Source organism: Mesoplodon bidens (genome assembly GCF_964165515.1).
Source record: "Mesoplodon bidens genome assembly, chromosome: 4".
Lineage (NCBI taxonomy): Eukaryota > Metazoa > Chordata > Mammalia > Artiodactyla > Ziphiidae > Mesoplodon > Mesoplodon bidens.
This window is the reverse complement of record NC_138160.1, coordinates 144107761-144126748: the sequence shown is the minus strand read 5'-3', so window position 1 is coordinate 144126748 and position 18988 is coordinate 144107761. Positions and strand designations below refer to the sequence as shown.

General features: G+C 49.1%; 2 protein-coding genes across 3 annotated transcripts in view; one reads left to right on the top strand and one right to left on the bottom strand.

The window, feature by feature from the left end:
* The window catches only part of TSPAN16 (tetraspanin 16), a gene marked incomplete at both ends in the record, with an annotated part of 23891 nt that extends 13252 nt beyond the window's left edge, over nt 1–10639 (top strand). The window contains 2 exon segments of the mRNA XM_081232653.1: nt 88–171; nt 10493–10639. Of these exon segments, the coding sequence (XP_081088779.1) occupies nt 88–171; nt 10493–10639 (231 nt within the window).
* On the bottom strand, nt 9074–18988 carry RAB3D (RAB3D, member RAS oncogene family). 2 transcript variants are annotated; one of them, XM_081232538.1, is made up of 5 exons: nt 18829–18988; nt 17241–17506; nt 16424–16542; nt 16209–16333; nt 9074–12023 (listed from the first exon to the last, which is right to left on the bottom strand). In XM_081232538.1, the coding sequence occupies exons 2-5, from the start codon at nt 17466–17468 to the stop codon at nt 11836–11838; spliced, it is 660 nt and encodes a 219-aa protein (XP_081088664.1). In that variant the 5' UTR covers nt 17469–17506; nt 18829–18988; the 3' UTR covers nt 9074–11835. The 2 variants fall into 2 exon arrangements, with proteins under 2 accessions (XP_081088664.1, XP_081088663.1); XM_081232537.1 differs by having other exon boundaries at nt 18881–18988.

The following is an 18988-nucleotide window of genomic DNA, read 5'->3' as shown; positions in this document are numbered from 1 at the left end:
GGTTGTCCACCCATTGGGGGTTGATGGGGACTTGGAATCCAGGAGTCCCTAACCAGGTTCTGCCTGCTGTGATGTTTGTATCTGCAGGGCTGTTTCCCTAAGCTCCTGAAAATAACCAAGACTCAGAGCATCAACCTGAGTGGAGGCTCTCTGGGGGCAGCAGTGATACAGGTAAGGTCCAGCTCCTCTGGGACACACCAGGCTCTTTTATTGAGCACCTACTGTATGCCAAGCACTGTTAGGGACACTGGGGACAGAGCAGCGACAAAAGACAAAATCCCTTTTGGGACTTCCCTGGCAGTCCAGTGGTTAAGACTCTGTGCTCCCAATGCAGGGGGCACGGGTTTGATCCTTGGTTGGGGAACTAAGATCCTGTATGCTGCAGGGCACGGCCAAAATAAATAAATAAATAAAATAATAATAATAAAGACAAAATCCCTACCATGGTGGAGCTGACATTCAGTGGTGGGGGATGGATGATCATTTCAGTTTAAGATACCTGCTGGGAAGGAAGTAAAAGATGGTGACAGGATAGGGAAGGGAATCAGGGATGGCCTCCCTGGTGACATTCGACCAGTGACTTGAGGAGGTGAGGAAAAGCCATGTGTGTATATGGGAGTTGACCGAGGGAAGGGCTGGTGCAAAAGCACTGAGGCAGCAATAAGCATGGCTTTCTCAAGGACCAGCAGAGAGGCCCCTGTGGCTGGGCAGGGTGAGTGAGGAGGATGGTAGGGGGAGATGAGGGCAAGGCCTTGTGGACTACAGAGGGGCATGGCTTTTATTCTGAGTATGATAGAAAACCATGAGAAGGGTTTTAACATTCACTTTTTCACTCTACAAACTGTATTGAGCACCTACTGAGTCCAGGCACTGTTGTAGGCACTAGGGATACAACAATAAACTAAACAGACAAAAATCCCTGCTCTCATGGGGATGACATTCTAATCAGCAGGGAGAAACAAAAAATATGATTTTTTTTTTTTTTGGCTGTGCCAGGCGGCTTACAGGATCTCAGTTCCCCAACCAGGGATTGAGCCTGGGTCACAGCAGTGAAAGTGCTGAATCATAACCACTAGACCACCAGGGAACTCCCAAAATATGTTTTTTTTAAATTAGAAAATTTATTGCATGATAGTGATAAGAGTTAAGGAGAAATATAAAACTGGGAAGAAGAGAGAGGAGGTAATTTTAAGCAGGGTGATTTCATTACTGTTTACCTATAAAGGGGGCAAGGTATGAAGGTGCTGGGGGCCTCAGACCTAATTCAGGTGAAGAAAAACTTACTCCAGGGATATGCCCTGTCCACCCAGCTAATGAGTCTGGCTTACACTTATGTGGTAGGAGGCCTGTGTGGGAAAGTACTGGGGCTCTGAACTCCAGCCCTGGTCATGTCACTCACTAGCTCTCTGACAGAGCATCAGGACCATGGCCTCCCTCATTTGTAAAATGGACTGCCCAATTGTTGTGAGCCATTCATGAGGTGCAGTATGTCAGAGGCTTTGCACGATGCCCTACCCACAGAAAGCATGAAGTGATTGTGGGAAGTTATTGTCATTAAGTCTAGGGAGGTCCTGTCCAAAGCAAGGATCACAGGAAGGCAGTGGCTGAAAGGTGATAAGGTCTCCATGCACCAGTAGAGATGCTCAAAGACTACTCATTATAGCAACACTATTCTCATTCCTGAACCTTGTCCGAGGGGGAATCTTTGCTCAGAGCCCAGCCCAGACAGGCCCCAGGGAGCAAAGAATAAACATAAGCTTGGGAAGTAAATGGAAGTTGTTTTCAATTCAACTGGTCTTGACTTTTTACACCATCTAGATTGTAAAAACAGAATGAAATATGATTTGTAATACACAGAATGGATAAAGCAATAAATAATGGCAGAATATTGCTCAACTTTCAAAAGCCAGGTTTCCCTTTTGAAAAAAAGAAAATTCTCATCCCAAACACTAGCCTAAGCAAGCAGAGGCTTCAGTGGCTGCACACAACAAAGACTTTGTGGAATTAGTTCCAGAGAGTCACTGAACAAGGAAACAGCCGCAGCAAAAACCACAACCAGCAACACAAAAAACCCTGGGGAGTAGGGGGAAGGGAGGTCTGATTTTCAAAGTTACCACATTATATTTTTTAAATGTCCAGTTTTCAACAAAAAAATTGCAAAGAAACAAAATGCAAAGAAGCAAAAAAGTGTGGCCAGTATACAGGAAAAAATCATCAGTCAATAGAAACTGTCTTTGAGAAAACCCAGATGTTGGATTTACTAGACAAATACTTTAAATTAGGTATTATATATATGTTCAAAGAATTAAAGGAGACCCTCTAAAGAACTAAAGAAAAGTATGAGAATGATGTTTCATCAAATAGAAAAGATTAATAGAGACAGAAATGAGTTTTTTAAAGGAAGCAAATAGAGGGCTTTCCTGGTGGAGCAGTGGTTAAGAATCCACCTGCCAATCCAGGGGACACGGGTTCAAGCCCTGGTCTGGAAAGATCCCACATGCCGCGGAGCAACTAAGCCCGTGCACCACAACTACTGAAGCCCATGCACCTAGAGCCCGTGCTCTGCAACAAGAGAAGCCACAGCAATGAGAAGCCCGCGCACCACAGCAAAGAGTGGCCGCTGTTCACGGTAACTGGAGAAAGCCCACACGCAGCAATGAAGACCCAATGCAGCCAAAAATAAATAAATTAAATAAATAAATTTATTTTTTTAAAAAGGAAGCAAATAGAAATTCTGTAGTTGAAGTGTACAAAAATTGAAATGGAAAATTCAGTAGAGTGGCCCAGCAACTGGTTTTAGCTGGCAGGAGAAAGAATCAGTGAACTTGAAGATGAGTCAATTGAGATTATTCAGTTGAGGAGCAGAAAGAAAAAAGAATGAAGGAAAATGAACAGAGCCTCAGAGACATGTGTGACACAATCAAGCATACATACATATGTACAATGGGATTCCAGAACAGGAGGAGGGAAAGAAAAAGAAAAAAAGGATACTTGAAGAAATAACAGCCCCAAACTCCCCAAATTTGACGCAAAACATGGATCTACACATCCAAGAAGCTCAATGAACTCCAAGCAGTATAAACTCATAGAGATCCATGACTCAACATTGTATAATCAAACTGTAAAAAGAAAAAGATGAAGAGAGACTCTTGAAAGCATCAAGATGGAAGCAACTCATCATGTACAACAGTGGTCCCCAAACTTTTTGGCACCAGGGACTGGTTTCATGGAAGACAATTTTTCCACGGACTGGGGGCAGGGATGTTTCAGGCAGTAATGTGAGCGATGAGGGGGATGGTTCAGGCGGTAATGCAAGTGATGGTTTAGGTGATAATGTGATGGTTCAGGCGATAACACGAGCTATGGTTCAGGCGGTAATGCGAGCGATGGGGAGAGGCAGATAAAGCTTTGCTCGCTCTCTTGCTGCTCACCTCCTGCTGTGCAGCCTGGTTCCTAACAGGTCCGCAACCTGGGGGTTGTGGACCCCAATGTACAAGGTATCATCAATAAAATTAATAACTATTATCTCATCAGAAATCATGGATGCCAAAAGCAATGGGATGATATATTCAGAGGCTGAAAGAAAAAAAAGTGTCAACTAAGAGTTCTGTATCCAGCAAAACTATCCTTCACAAATGAAGGAGAAATTAAGATAATCCCAGATAAACAAAAACCAAGAGAATGAATTACAAACAGACCTGTAAGACCTACAAGAAATACTAAAAGGAGTTGTGCAGATTCAAATGAGAGGACAGAAAACACCAATTTGAATCCTCATGAAGGAATAAAGAGCACTGATAAAGATAACTACATAGATAAATATAAAAAGCAGTATACATTAAAAAATTTTTTTAAAACTAGACTTCCCTGGTGACACAGTGGTTAAGTATCTGCCTGCCAATGCAGGAGACATGGGTTCAAGCCCTGGTCCAGGAAGATCCCACATACTGCGGAGCCTGTGTGCCACAACTACTGAGCCTGCGCTCTAGAGCTCACGCTCTGCAACAAGAGAAGCCACCATGATGAGAAGCCCGTGTACCAAAACAAAGAGTAGCCCCCACTCACCGCAACTAGAGAAAGCCTGTGCGCAGCAACCAAGACCCAACACAGCCAAAAATAAATAAATAAAATAATAAATAAATTTATATAAAAAAACTATTCTTCTCCTACCTCATTTACAAGACAATTGTATAAGGCAATAGCCATAAAACTGTGTTGACAGGGCTTGCCTAGTGGCACAGTGGTTAGGAATCTTCCTGCTAATGCAGGGGACATGGGTTCGAGCCCCGGTCTGGGAAGATCCCACATGCTGCGGAGCAACTAAGCCCGTGCACCACAACTACTGAGCCTGTGCTCTGGAGCCCACGAGCCACAACTACTGAAGCCCGCATGCCTAGAGCCCGTGCTCTGCAACAAAGAGAAGCCACTGCAATGACAAGCCCACGCACCGCAGCGAGGAGCAGCCCCCACTTGCTGCAACAAGAGAAAGCCTGCATGCGCAGCAACGAAGACCCAACGCAGCCAAGATAGATAGATAAATAAATAAATAAATTTATTTTAAACAAACAAAAAAATGTCTGTTGCTTGTAAACCACCCAGTATATTCTGTTACAGACGCCCAAACGGACTAAGACAACATCGAAGACAATTAACACTCATTCCTTGGCATCACTCAAAACCCAGGCCATTGTCAGGATGTCTTTTTACACTCGGTTTCTTTGAATTGGGTCCAACAATGTCCACAGAACACGTTTTTCATGTATCCTAAGTTCCTTTTATCCTAATCCAGTAGTTACAGAATTTGAAAATGCATTAGAATACTCTGGATGTTCTGTTAAAGCACAGGTGTCTGAACCTTACCCCCAGAGCTTCTGACTCAGGAGGTCTGGCAGGGGGCCCAGGAATCTGCATTTCTAGCAAGTTCCCAGGCCATGCTGCTGGAATGGGGAACACACTTTGAGACCACTGCTCTAGATTCCTCCTCTTCTTCTCCAACCCCACCTACCTTAGATTTGTTGCAGAAAAGATGTGGAATGTCGGGTAATGCAGTACCTTCTGGATTTGGTGCTTGCTTCTCTGTGGTCCCTTTATCTTGTTCCTCTCATCCCCATATTTCCTTTTCATCTCTTGTTCTCAGCCTCGGCTGTACATTAGAATCCCGTGGGAGCTTTAACAAAATATCGGAGCCTGCACTGCATCTCCCACCTCCTGATTTAATCGGAGTGGGTTGTGGCCTGGGCATGGAGACTCTTACATTTACCCAGGTGGTTGCAAGCATTGGCCATGATCACGGCTGAGAATCAATAAACAAAGAGCTTCGTCCAAAGATCATAGCGGGCTGAATCAGTTCTTTCACTGGAGATTGCAAAATGGTGGTTTACCTAATTCTTCCATCTTTCTTTGGGCAGGACTTTAAGGAGAATAAAATGGGCACATGTCAAAATTGCTATGCTGCAATCATCTCCCGAGTCAGGCAGGAACACACCTAGTTTTCTTTGGAACCAGCCCGCCTCTCAGATTTCCGTCTGTAAACCAGGGGCAGGCATGTGATCCCAGCAGGCCAGTTGGCATGTTCCATCTGTCCGACCACAGTCATTGGTTCAGGCATGGGCATGGGACCCAAACTGGCCAATGGGGCTTGGTTTTGGGACTTTGGATACAGTGACAGGGAGAGAACAGTTCTGCCAAATCTCACCTGGTTCAGAAGGGACTGCCTCATGGGGGCAAGGCTGCAAAGAGAAGGCATGGAGAATCTTGGGACAGTACACAAGTCCTAGCTGACTCTTGGACTCTTCAGTTCATGCCCTCACTCAACAAATATCTGTCAATGCCTGCTCTGTCAGAAATAAACTATTTTTAAAATAGAACAGAGGGACTTCCCTGGTGATACAGTGGTTAAGAATCCGCCTGCCAATGCAGGGGACATGGGCTCGATCCCTGGTCCGGGAAGATCCCACATGCCGTGGAGCAACTAAGCCCGTGCGCCACAACTACTGAGCCTGCGTTCTAGAACCCTCGAGCCACAGCTACTGAGCCCACGCGCTGCAACTACTGAAGCCCACGTACTCTAGGGACCGCGTGCTGCAACTACTGAGCCCACACACTGCAACTACTGAAGCCTGCATGCCTAGAGACCGTGCTCCACAACAAGAGAAGCCACTGCAATGAGAAGCCCACGCACCGCAACGAAGAGTAGCCCCCGCTCGCTGCAACTAGAGAAAGCCCGCGCGCAGCAACAAAGACGCTACGCAGCCAGAAAAAAAAAAGAACAGAAACAGTGTCATAGATACAGAGAACAAACAGGTTGTTGCCAGAGGGGAGGGGGGTGGTGGGAAGAGAGGAATAGGTGAGGGAGATTAAGAAGTACAAATTTAAAGTTGCAAAATAAATGAGTCAGGGGTATGAAATGTACAGTGGGGGGAATATAGTCAATAATTGTGTAACTTCTTTGTATTGTGACAAATGGTAACTAGGCTTATCGTGGTGATTTTTTTGAAACGTATAGAAATATCAAACCTATCAAACCGCTATGTTGTGTAACAGGAACTAACATAGTGTTGTAGGTCAATTACACTTCAAAAACAAACAGGGAATTCCCTGGCAGTCTGGTGGTTAGGACTTGGCGTTTTCACCGCCAAGGGGCTGGGTTCAATCCCAGGTTGGGGAACTAAGGTCCCACAAGCTGCTGGCGCGGCAAAAACAAACAAACAAAATCATAGAAAAAGAGATCAGATTTGTGGTTACCAAAGGCAGGGCATAGGGGGAGGGGGAATTGGATAAAGGCAGTCAAAAAGTACAAACTCCCAGTTATAAGATAAAAAGTACTAGGGATGGGACTTCCCTGGTGGCGCAGTGGTTAAGAATCCTCCTGCCAATGCTGGGGACACGGGTTCGAGCCCTGGTCCGGGAAGATCCCACATGCCACGGAGCAACTAAGCCCAGGCACCACAACTACTCTAGAGTCCGCAAGCCACAACTACTGAGCCCAAGTGCCACAACTACTGAAGCCCGCATGCCTAGAGCCCGTGCTTCGCAACAAGAGAAGCCACCGCAATGAGAAGCCCGTGCACCTAACAAAGAGTAGCCCCCGCTCACCACAACTAGAGAAAGCCCGCACGCAGCAACGAAGACCCAACGCAGCCAAAAATGAATAATAAAAAAAAAAGTACTAGGGATGCAATGGACAACACAATAAATATAATGAACACTGCTTTGTGTTATATATGAAAGTTGTTGAGAGTAAACCTTAAGAGTTCGCATCACGAGGAAAAAATTTTTTTCTATTTCTTTAATTTTCTATCTATGTGAGATGATGGACGTTCACTAAACTTATTTGATCGTCATTTCATGATGTATGTAAGTCAAATCATTATGTTATACACCTTAAATTTATACAGAGCTGTATGTCAATAACTGGAAGAAAAAGAAGAAATGAACTGTTTTTCCTGTTTCTGACACCAAACGTGTGGGGATTTTCCACACCAAACAATTCTCTGGGGGCACCAACAGAGTGCCCTACAGTTCAATTCAATTCTGACACTACCCCAAGTTAGTGCAGACCCCACAGTTTAAGGGCTCAGTCCCGCAAGACCGGCTCCCCCTCAGATGCCAGTCACCAGTATTAGGTCCCCAGGGCACCCATACTTCTGTCTGACGTGGCTACAAAATCAGGGGGTTCCTGCAATCCCCCCTCCCTTTCAGGTTTGATCATTCGAATAACTCACAGAACGCAGGAAATCCTTTACTTACTGTTACCAAGGATATAGCTCAGATGGGAGTGACAATTTTTTTAAAACATATTTATTTGGCTATGCTGGGTCTTAGTTGCAGCCCACGGGATCTTCGCTGAGGCGTGCTGGATCTTTAGTTGCGGCATTCGGGCTCTTCATTGCGGCATGCATGTGGGATCTAGTTCCCTGACCAGGGATTAAACCCAGCCCCCCTGCATCGGGAGCTCAGAGTCTTAACCGCGGCACCACCAGGGAAGTCCCGATAATTTGTTATTAACTCCATCTCCAGCCCCTCTTTCCTCCCTGGAGCTCCATCCCAGGGGTTGGGGCTGATGGTCTCAACCTTCTAATCATGGTTTGGTCTTTCTGGCAATCAGCCCCATCCTGAAGCTACCTAGGAGTCCCCAGCCTAGCTTGTCTTCTCATTAGTATACAAAAGATGCTCTTATCACTCTGGATATTCCAAGGGTTTTAGGAGCTCTTTGCCAAGAACCAGGGGCAAAGACCAAATATTTCTCTCTTTTTTTTTTTTTTTTTTGTATCAGACAGGAAAGAGGTGGGTGCGGTAGTAAAAAATTTAAAAATCCCTGCCTTTGAGGTGCAGATATTACAGTGAAGGAGACATTTGTTTAAGTCAAATGAGTAAATTATATAGTATTTTAGATTCTAGGGCCTGTAGGGAGGAGGACACCAGGAAAGGGGCAACAGAAATGCTGCGGGAGGGTTTGCAGTCCTAACTCCGGTGTTGGGGAGGGAGGTGGGTCAACAAGAAGGTGAGATTTGTGCAAAGACCTGAAAGAGGGGGTGAGTGAGGGGAGCCATGTGACTCCGGGCAGAGGGAACAGCCAGTGCAAAGGTCCTGAGGTGGGGGCCTAGTGTGTTCAAATAGCAGCAAGGAGGGGCAGAGCAAGTTTGGGGGGCAAGTGGGAAGAGTGACAGGGAAGGTGACAGGGAAGAGTGAGGTGACAGGTCAGATCACGCAGGGCCTCGTGCACCCCGGGGAGGACTTAGGCATTTACTCTGGGTCAGGTGGGAGCCATGGAGGGCTCCCACCAGAGGGACGTGACCTGACTCAGGTACTCACTGGCGCCCTCTGGCTGCTATGGGGAGGACAGACCTTCTTACTAGAATTAGTTGAGGCAACATCATCCTCTTTGCCCTCCATGCAGTGGAACTTTCCAGGGCCAAGGCGATGACCACGAGGCCCAGCTAGAGGCAGCCCTAGACCTGAGCCTCCCTGTCCTGATTCGGGTTCTGCAGCATCACACATGGCCCTCGCCCAACTATCTACTTGACTGTGATTTAACTGTCGTCTTCCTGGAGGACATTTCACTAATAGCAATAAAAGAACAATCACATTTGGGCATAACAACTTTAATTTTTTTTCTGGTGGAGAAAAGAGCACATCTTTATAAGTGGACATCAAAGAATGGCTTACACAGGAGAACCACACCCAGAATATAAATTATCAGGTCCAGAGCTCTCTCTATAGTGTGTTTTGGGATCACTGGGGAGAAGCCAGTTAGTGGAATCAGCACTTCAACACTGAGATCAAATTTCACCACTTACTTTTTTTTTTTTCCCCCCAGTGGGGTAGGAAAGATACAAGAACATGATCCCCAGAGAAGCCAAAGAAAGAAAAAGAAAAAAAGCATAACCCCAGATGGCAGTCATGGCAATTTCCCACTGAAATTGCCTGTGGAAGGACAAGTTGCTGAAAGCAAATGGTAAGAAGGCACAGCACAGATGCAGGATACAGCCTCAAGTGACCTCCCCAGATGCCAGCCTCCCTGGAGTTGGGAAGCTGTTTTCCCACAGTCTTTGGCTTAATTTTTGTTTGTAAACTCAGCAAACTCCCATTCTCTCCTAGTGATCTTTGAGGACATCAGTTTCAGTTCCTCAGAGACAATCAGGAGTTAAAGCTCCCCCCAAAACATCACAAAATAAAAACTTACATTATTTTTAGAAGAAGCAAGAAAAATTCTCCTACATCATTCCGAGTTTTAAGAGAACCCAGAGGCAGCTGTCTCAGTTGTTACTTGAAGCTGAACTGTTGAAAAATCTTGTGTAAACGGAAAGCTTAGGCCAGGTCAGGTACAAGATACAGCCAAAGCTGTTTTTTATCACACGGGAGATGACAAGTCAGCTGGTCCCTCAGATAGTGACACTCTGAACCACCATTTTTTTCTGGCAGCAGTTTAAGGAAAATGAACTGACCAACAGGGTCTTGACAGGCCATGGTGCATCTTAAGAAGAATTTTTCTAGCTGCTTTACTTTCTCTTTTATGTTAAAGCAATTAACATTTTTGACTCCCACCCCAAACCTTCAGGTACTGTCTCATGGTGCATTTCCAAGAACCTGTCCTTTTCATCACAGTCCAGTTGTTGGTATACAAAGATATCCCCACTTTGAAGCTCTAAGGACAGCCCATGGTTTGGGGTGAACAGGGCCCTCTAGAAATAACTTCAATCTCCAGCTTCTATAAAAGTAAGAACTACATTAAACTTGAACCAGAACTTCCTCACTCTTGGAAGGAAGCAGCAGAGATCCTTAAGATTACAGGAGGTCATTTTGGCGCCAGGGGCTGGGAGACTGGACAAACCATATGCTTGGCCATTCTCAGAGTGTCTGTCAAGTTCCGGAGTGTCAGTGTTCCAGGGTAGAAGGAGGTCTCATGTCACCAGGTTTGGACTCTGGTGGGCAGGAAGGGCCACTGAGCTGAGGATGGGCTGGGGGGCGGTGTTTGTGTGTCAAGATGTAGATCTCCAAACTGCACATCATCTCTCAGCAGGAGCCCCTGGTAGCTGGGGACCCCAAGCTGGTGGGCTCCCCACTAGTGCCTCAACCACGGAGACTGGTTTCCCCGCCCATCCCCCATCAGCCTGCCACTCCCAAGCTGCACCTGTGAAATGCAAGCGGCCACAGCAGTTACCCGACCCTGCCTTCTCGCCCCTCCAGCCCAACCCGAAAGCATTCTTTCGAGTCACTCTTCCATTAGCAGAGAACATCACTGGACCCTAGCGATGACATGGCTCGGGAAGCCAACACTGCGTCTTCAAGCTTTTTCAAGTGGAAGGAGTCAAAGTCCTTACATGGAGAGCAACCAGCCAGCACAGGAAAACAGGAACATTGCTCAATTTCCTTTTCTAGCAGGATGTCAGATGTGGAAAGAACCTTGCTTAAAACATTACCAGCCGAACAGGGCCTGGGGGAGGCAGGTCTGGGCAGGAGAGCCCAGGCTCCCGACTCTGAGTTAATTTCTGGTAAAAAGTCCCCAGCAGGAATGCCAAGGGTTGGGTGATTCTCTGCCCGGCCACATGCGGCCCATAGTTCCAGAATTCAATTCTGGATCAGGGATGCAGTGGATAAGCTGAAACAGTGTCAGGGTCGTGGGTGATGTGGAATTCTGGGGAAGCTCAGAAGGCACTTCTGGGGTCCCTGAAAGCCAGGCTGGGGAACGGGGGGTGTGGGGGGGTCTGACTCCCTCTTCTCTTACAACGGGAAAAGCTGCTTTAATACTGCTTTCACAGGCAGAGGATGTGCAGGCCTGAAAGGAGGGCTCTGGGAGGACTAAACCACCACCCTGCCTTGGAGCCTCGAGGTCTGAGAAGGTTCCCAAGCAGACTGGGTGACCCTGAGAAAGGAGCCGCCTTCCACATCTCCAGGGCTGAAGTCTGAGAATCCCCACTGCACGAGGGAGAAGAACCATCTTTGGCCAGCACGTGAACTCCAAACAATGCCCGACAAAGAAACGGATGTGGATAAGTGGTTCTAACCCAGAAGGCACTGTGGATGCCCCTCCACCAGGCGGGGTGGGACACGCTGCCGGCACTACCCCCATGAAGACGCCTGAAAGCAGCAAGCTCGTGCACACCCCTATCCCCAGACTCTGCCAGGGTCTGAAGCCTGTGAAAGGGGCTGCTGGGGCAGGCTGGTGGCCACAGCCAGAGAATGCGCCATGCGGGAGTTGGCCGGGGGGCGGGGGGATGCGGCTGATGGGAGGGGAGGGGACGCCCTGAGCTTGGAAACAGCCCTTGTGGCTCATGCCTCAGTCACTGACCCTGCCGAGGCAGGAACGGGGTGGGCGGGGGTGAGGGATCATCTCTAGCAGGGGCAGCTGCTGGTATGCGGGAGTGGGGTGTCCCCCAAGGCCGGGCCTTTCCCATTGCTGCCCGTGCTGGAGCTGGGTTCCAGGGACTCATTCATCTTCTCGCAGATGACATCCACCAGGCGCTCGAAGACCTGCTTCACGTTGATGTTCTCCTTGGCGCTGGCCTCAAAGAACTTGAAACCTGCAGGGACATAAGATGGGAAGAGCTGTGAGACCCTGGGGGGCAGAGCCTGGACTGTAGCATCACCCGAACCTGGGTTCCAAGCCCAGTTCTGCCCTTCGGGCAGCTGTGGGACCTTGACTGAGGGCCTTAGTCTCTCTGAGGCTCAGTTTACTCTTCGGTAAAGTGGGAACAATGATGCTGCTGCTGCTGATAGAAATCTGTGACGGCAGCCCTTGCCTGTACTACCTTGCGTATCTCTTTGTCACAAGGCAGTGGCAGCAAGAGTCCAGGCAGTAACATTCTGGTGTCCAGCAGATATGGGGGTGCCCCTGTGTAAGTGGGGCTCATCTTCTATGCAATTTCTGCTGCACAGGAAGGCACTGCCAGGGCGCCCACAGAGCCAGATATTTATGTGGACCTCTTAAATGGAGCCAAGTATTTCACATGTTCTGGAACATATGTTCCAGGTCCAATAAAACAGAGGACTGAGCACTGGCTGAGGACTGGCTTCAGCCCAGGGGCTACCAGTGTGCAACCTCTGTCAGCCAGATAATGGCAGGTTTCACAGAGTTTGTAGAGAGCATACAGTGCACACGGTTCCTGGCCTACAGAATGCACTAAAAATGATAATAACAATAATAATAATAATAGGCGGTGCTTACATCATGCTTACTACGCAGCAGGCAACTTTTCTAAGCACTTTACATAAATTAACTCATTTAAGAATGCTCTAAGATTTACACTTTTTTTTTGGCCACACCGCACAGCTTGCAGGATCTTAGTTCCCCAACCAGGGACTGAACCCATGCTCCCTGCAGTGGAAGCGTGGAGTCCTAACCACTGGACTGCCAGGAAGTACCTATAGCCCATTTTACAGATGGGAAAACTGAAGCACACAGAAGGAAAGTCACTCATGTAAATTCATACAGGGAACACAACCAGGCTGCCTGGTTGGAATACTAGTAGATTAAACATTTCTAGTGTATCACCTTGGGCCTCGGGAGGGAGGGCAGGCTGGCTGATTCCCTTTGGGGAGGGGGATGCTGAGGTAACTTTGAATATATTCTTAGCATCATCGTGACCATCATAACTTTTTCTCATTAAAAAAAAAGTTTATCCCCCCTGGAAAAGGTGAGAGGTGGTACAAATGCTTTGGGGACTTGCCCAGGGTCCCTAGGCTATAAGAAGTGGCCCACCAACCTGCAAATAAGGGAATACATGACAGACCTTCCTGCACCCTTAAAAGACTGGTTCAGGCTCTGCTTGCTGGGAGCTGTCCCTGAATGGTCCCCACTGTGTCCCCATCTGCCATCCCCAAGGTAGGCCAGAAATTCAGACAAACGTCCACCATATTACACACATCACAGGGTAAACAGTCCTCTATCCCAGCACTTGTCATTATCTTGCAGCACTATAAAAATGTCATTGTAATTAGTTACGTGTGTAATTATCCTTTTACTATGTCTCTGCTACTGGAACACCAGCACCAAGAGGGCAGGATTTCTGTCTGCCTTGTCCACAACTGCAGCCCAGTGCCTAGCACAGAGCAGATGCTTGGAAACCACTGACTGAATGATTGAGTGAACAGATGGATGGATGGATGTACAGATGGATGGATGGATGAATGGATGTGTAGATGGATGGATGGATGTATAGCTGGATGGATAGATGAATGACAGAGGCAGGGCACAAACACACATCTCTATTCTCAGCCTGGTGATCATCGTCACCCCTCTGTCTTCCTAGGCAAATCTGGCATTTCCTTAATTGTGTCTGGCTCCGCCTCAAATAATCTGAGTTTTTTTTTTTCTTTTTGAATACTTTTTTTCTGGTTATAAATACTCACTGGAGAAATTCACTGGAGAAACTAGAAACTACTGAAAAATATCAAGAAATATAGAAAAGTTGTGTGTAACCTCATCACCCAGAAACAATTACTATTGGTGTTTTGATATTTAGTTTTCCACTCTTTTAAAAAATATAAATACATAATCGTTGGGGTTCGGTTTGCAGGGGGGTTATGTGTGTGTGTGCACACATATGTGCCTTTTTTCTTACAAAATTGGGATCGAATTCTATCTCCCACTTTGTCCTCTAATGTTTTAAATTTCATGCCCGAGTGGGAATCTCCCCTCACACCAGGCACTAGATGTTTTCCGCAAGAAGGTGTGGGCAGGGGACTTCTCTGGCAGTCCAGTGGTTAAGACTCCGTGCTTCCACTGCAGGGGGTGCGGGTTTGATCCCTGGTTGGGGAACTAAGATCCCACTTGCTGCGCAGCCAGAAAAAAAAGAAAAGGAAGGTGTGAGCAGCATCCTCAAGTATCCTAGCCCACGGCCAGGCACCAAAAGCTGACTCCCCAGCACACCTGTTAATGAGACCCAGGCTGAGGTTCCCAGAAGACACAGGGGACAAGGGAGCAGGTTAAATGGCACCACGAGGGAGCAGAGTGAAACCCCAAACGGAGACATTCCACAGAACAAGACCCAGTTTCTCCAATAAACGATGGCAAGAAAAAAGAGAAAGAGGACCGTTATGGCCCAGGGGTCTGCAAACTTTTTCTGTAAAGGGTCAGATAGTAAATCCCTTAGGTGTTATGTACAAGCATCAGCAATAGTTCACATTCATGCTAGCTAATGCTTAGATGCAACCTACATGTATGCCGGACTCTGTTAGAACTGCTTCACACGTCATAACTCATTTAACCCTCCTGACAACATGATGAGGTGGGGCTGTTATTATCTGCATTTCACACATGAGGAAGTGCAAGCCCAGAGAGCTGAAGTCCCCGGTGCAAGATCACAAAGCAATCGAGAAATAACAGGAGTTAATGTTCAATCATGGCCAGCATTTGCTTATTTAATCTTTCTAACAGCCCTATGAAGTAGATGTGGTTTTCACCTGTTTCCTAGATGGACTAATGGAAGCACAGAGAGGGTAGGTGAGCTGCCCAAGGTCACACAGCTAGTGGGTTGCAGAAGGGGATTCTAGCTCCAGAGTCTGGGTCCTTAACCTGCCCTCCCCCATAGAGATTACAATGCTTCCCGCAAGGAAAGTCCTGGGGAGGGCCTAGAATACTCCAAGATAAGATTTTCTTTTAGCTTAAACTTTGAATTGATAATCCATTTACCTGATTCAGAAAGGTAGACTGAAAAGTCCCCCTCCCACTCTGGTGCCCTGGCCTGCCAGGTCTGAGACACCCAGGTCACCGCTGTTACTAGATCCTTCTTTATCCTTCCAGAGTTCCTTTAAGCAAACATAAGTATAATATCCTTATTCTCACCCTTTTTATACACTAATGCAGGGGTTGGCAAACTTTGAGCTGCAGGCCAAATCTGGCCTGTCACCTATTTTTTTTTTTTTTTTTACTGAAATACAGTTGATTTACAATATCATGTTGTGTTAGTTTCAGGTGCTGTTGCCTATTTTTGTAAATAAAGTTTTATTGGCAGTCATGCTCATTCATTGATGTATTATCTATGGCTGGTTTCAGGCAGAGCTGAGTGGTCGTGACACAGACCCTAGGATTGAAAACATTTCCTATTTAGCCCTTTAAGAAAATGTTTGCTGGGGAATTCCCTGGTCATCCAGTGGTTAGGGCTCCATGCGTCCACTGAAGGGGGCACGGATTCAATTCCTGGTTGGGGAATTAAGATCCCACAAGGAACAAAAAACAAAAGAGAAGAAAAGAAAAACTTTGCTGACCACTGGACTAAAGAAAGAAGCCATACTCACCTTTCTGCAGTTTGCTTTTTCCACTTAACCATATACCCAGAGACCCCAGAACATAAAGAAGGCCCTCATCCTTCCTTACAGCTGCGTAGTATTCCACCATGTGACTACAGTTTATGTGTAGCTGCTTCCCCCACTGTGAAACACTTGGGAGGTTGCCACGGTTTCCCTCCACTAACGGTGCTGCAGTTTGATATACCCACCACTTCCCACGTGGGAAGTGGATGTCTGTAGGATAAATTCCCAGAAATGTTTTTGCTGAATCTGGGTTCCCAGGGCAGTGGGGTGGTAAAGGGTATCTGTGGTTGAATCCTCTGAAATGAAATGCAGCAGGTGGTATACAAGTGGGTATTTTTCTGGGCAGATCTTCAAAGGGCAAAGGGTTGGTGACTGGTTGGACCTGGGACTCAAGCACAGGGTTGGAGGTTTGGTTCTGGGAGGTCCCAGGCCTGTGGCCCAGGCTGGGCACTAACCAAGGTCGTCAGCGAGCCTCTGGCCTTCCTCAGTGGGCACGACACGCTCGTCCTCCAGGTCACACTTGTTCCCCACGAGGATGACTTGAGCGTTGTCCCAGGAGTAGGTCTTGATCTGCGTGGCCCTGTGGAGTTTGAGGGGCTGTGTTAGGCCAGAGATTAGGGTCAGGGGGAGAGGGCGAAGGTCAGGGTGTCAGTGGCCAGCAAGCACTCACCAGTCCTGCACAGCGGCAAAGGACTCCTGGTTGGCGACGTCATACATGAGCAGGAAGCCCATGGCTCCGCGGTAGTAGGCTGTGGTGATTGTACGGTAGCGCTCCTGGCCTGCCGTGTCCTGGGCACACAGTGGGGTCAGGCGTCTAGAAGCCACTCTATTCCCCATCCAACCCCTGCAGGCCCCTGTCTGAGGCTCCTGTCTCTCAGCCTCATAGTCCCAGTTTGATGAGCAAGACATGGATCTGCCCTCACAGCCCCCCCGGTCTAATGGGAGAAACATGGGCCTGCCCGTATAATCTCTAGTCTATTGGTGGAGATATGTCCCCTGTCCTTGAGGGGTTCCCGGTCTGAGGGGTCAGTAGCCTTTCAAAGACTTGTAAGCCCTTCTGACCTCATCTCCAAGAACCAGCTTCATGACCACAAATAAGAACCACATGCCATGACAATCATTACCAGCAGGCGCTTTGGGAGAAAGAGCATGGCTCTGAAGACGCTCAGTGGGGGCCTCTGGGCTTGCCCCGAGAGGGTACCCAAACCTCTTCTCCACTGGTCACCAGGTCTTCTAACCCAACTTGGGTTAGTACTGTCTCCCCCTCAGACTCTACAGGGCAGGGAATATCCCCCTCATCCTGATGAATTCACCTCATAGATAATAACCCCTGCTACTCTTCACACCTACTCCAAGCCCCCTCCTCGACTCTGGATACTTGTCCTCACCCAGACCCTCCCCACAGCCCTACACCCTCGCCCGGACTTCCCTGGAGGAACCCCAGCCCCTGCCTGGCCAGCAGACCCACAGACAGCCGCCTGGCCCACCCAGATCTGCAGCTTGATCCTCTTGTCGTGGCGGTAGACGGTCTTGACCTTGAAGTCGATGCCCACAGTGCTGACAAAGGCGGGCGTGAAGGAGTCGTCGGCGTATCGGAACAGAAAGGACGTCTTGCCCACGCTGCTGTTGCCGATGAGCAGCAGTTTGAACATGTAGTCGAAGTTCTGGTCTGCTGCATCCCGCTGGCCCGTCGGGGGATCTCCAGCTGACGCCATCTTGGCAGGGAGCCTGCTGGGAGGGGAGGGCTGGAGGCCTGTAGGGAAAAAAACCCCACCAGGAATGGCTCCAGTGTCTACACCAGACCTGGGCTCAAATCCCCACTCTGCCACTTGGAAGCCAACAGACCCTGGATGCATCACTTGCCCTCTCTGGGCCTCAGTGTCCTCTTCTGGAAAATGGGGATGTTTGTCAAATGCAAGGGCCCAGGTTGGGGGTGCCCCATCTGGCCACTGAGGAACCAGACCCTGTGGAAGGTGCAGGTGTGGACTTTGCCCCAGGGTGAGCAGCTGGTGTGGCCCAGGTGTGAGCTGGGGGAGGGGGGGTTGCCAGCTGGATAGAGTCCCCCTCAGGGCCTGGGTGTTGACTTTGGCAGGTGTTGGCCACCTGCCTGCCCCCACCCAAGCCAACTTGAACTCCTTCCCTGATCCCCATGGGGAGGGGGCTTTCAGTGGATACGCCCCAGGTTTAAAGCCCAGCTCTACCACCACATGGGTACTGCCACCTTCTGTTTGTCAAAGGGGCCGGGCCCATCTCCCTCCCAGTAGGGCTGACTCACCCCAGCCCCGGCTTCAGCCCACGGAGGCCAGAATGACGGTCCTCAAATGCAAGGAGATCACCCTCAGCCACCACCACGACCACCTGGTTCTGCCTTTCCTGGCAATCTGTCCCCACGGCTGGGCTGCTTCATTTGGATCCAGCTCACCCCACCAGCCCTCATGGCCTCAGTTTCCCCAGCTGTTTATGGCTGCTCCCTGAGCCTCATAGGGAGGCTCCAGAAGGCCTGGGTGAATGGGGACAACCAGCACAGGAACCCCTGGCAAAGCCATTTCTCAACTGCCCCGCGGGGCTTTTTTCCACTTTAAAGGAGGACCCAACTAGCCCCCCTTTCCTGCCCAGCCCTCCGCCCCACCCCGTGTTCCGGGAGAACGAGTTTGAGGAGGGGAAGAGAAAGGCAGGAAGCCTTTCCCCATGCAGGGCAGGGCCGCCGGTATGGGGGCCCCCGCCCCGCCCCACCCCCCAGCCTCAGCCCACCTGTCAGCCGGTCCCACCTCTTTCTGACCATCTGCCGACTCTCCCTCAAACCTGCCACTAGGTAAGGGACCCCGGAGGGCTCGGCACTGTCCCCCGTCACTAGATGTGGGGCGCCCCAGCAGGTGCAGGGGAGCTCAGGAGCTTCCTCCCATCACCATATGGTCCCATCTCTTGTCCCCAGCTGGGCTGTCTGCCCCGCCCGCGACCCATTAACGCTCCCCGATGAGCCCAGCTGGGTGGGGGCGAGGGATGAGGCGTCCCCCGCTGCCTGCCTTTGTTCCCCAGGCCCCGGGCCTCCCCCTAAGCCCCTGTCCCCCCCAAGACCTGCTGGGACGCGGAGGTGCGGCTTGGGGTGCGCTCCCTCCGACGGGGTCACCTCGCGTGGGGACGCCGCCCTCAGGCGTTCCGCCTCCGAACTCGCTGCGACCTGGCCCTGGTTGCGAACCGGACCCCGCAGCCGCAGCCGCCACCGCTGCCCGCAGCC

Bases quoted from the DNA above. Each gene is read 5' to 3' on its own strand.
- RAB3D (XM_081232538.1), bottom strand. From the start codon at position 17,468: ATGGCGTCAGCTGGAGATCCCCCGACGGGCCAGCGGGATGCAGCAGAC. The intron at 16,543-17,240 runs GTGGGCCAGGCG...CTGTGTGCCCAG, and splicing joins GGATCAAGCTGCAGATCTGG to GACACGGCAGGCCAGGAGCG. The intron at 16,334-16,423 runs GTGAGTGCTTGC...CAAACTCCACAG, and splicing joins TTTGCCGCTGTGCAGGACTG to GGCCACGCAGATCAAGACCT.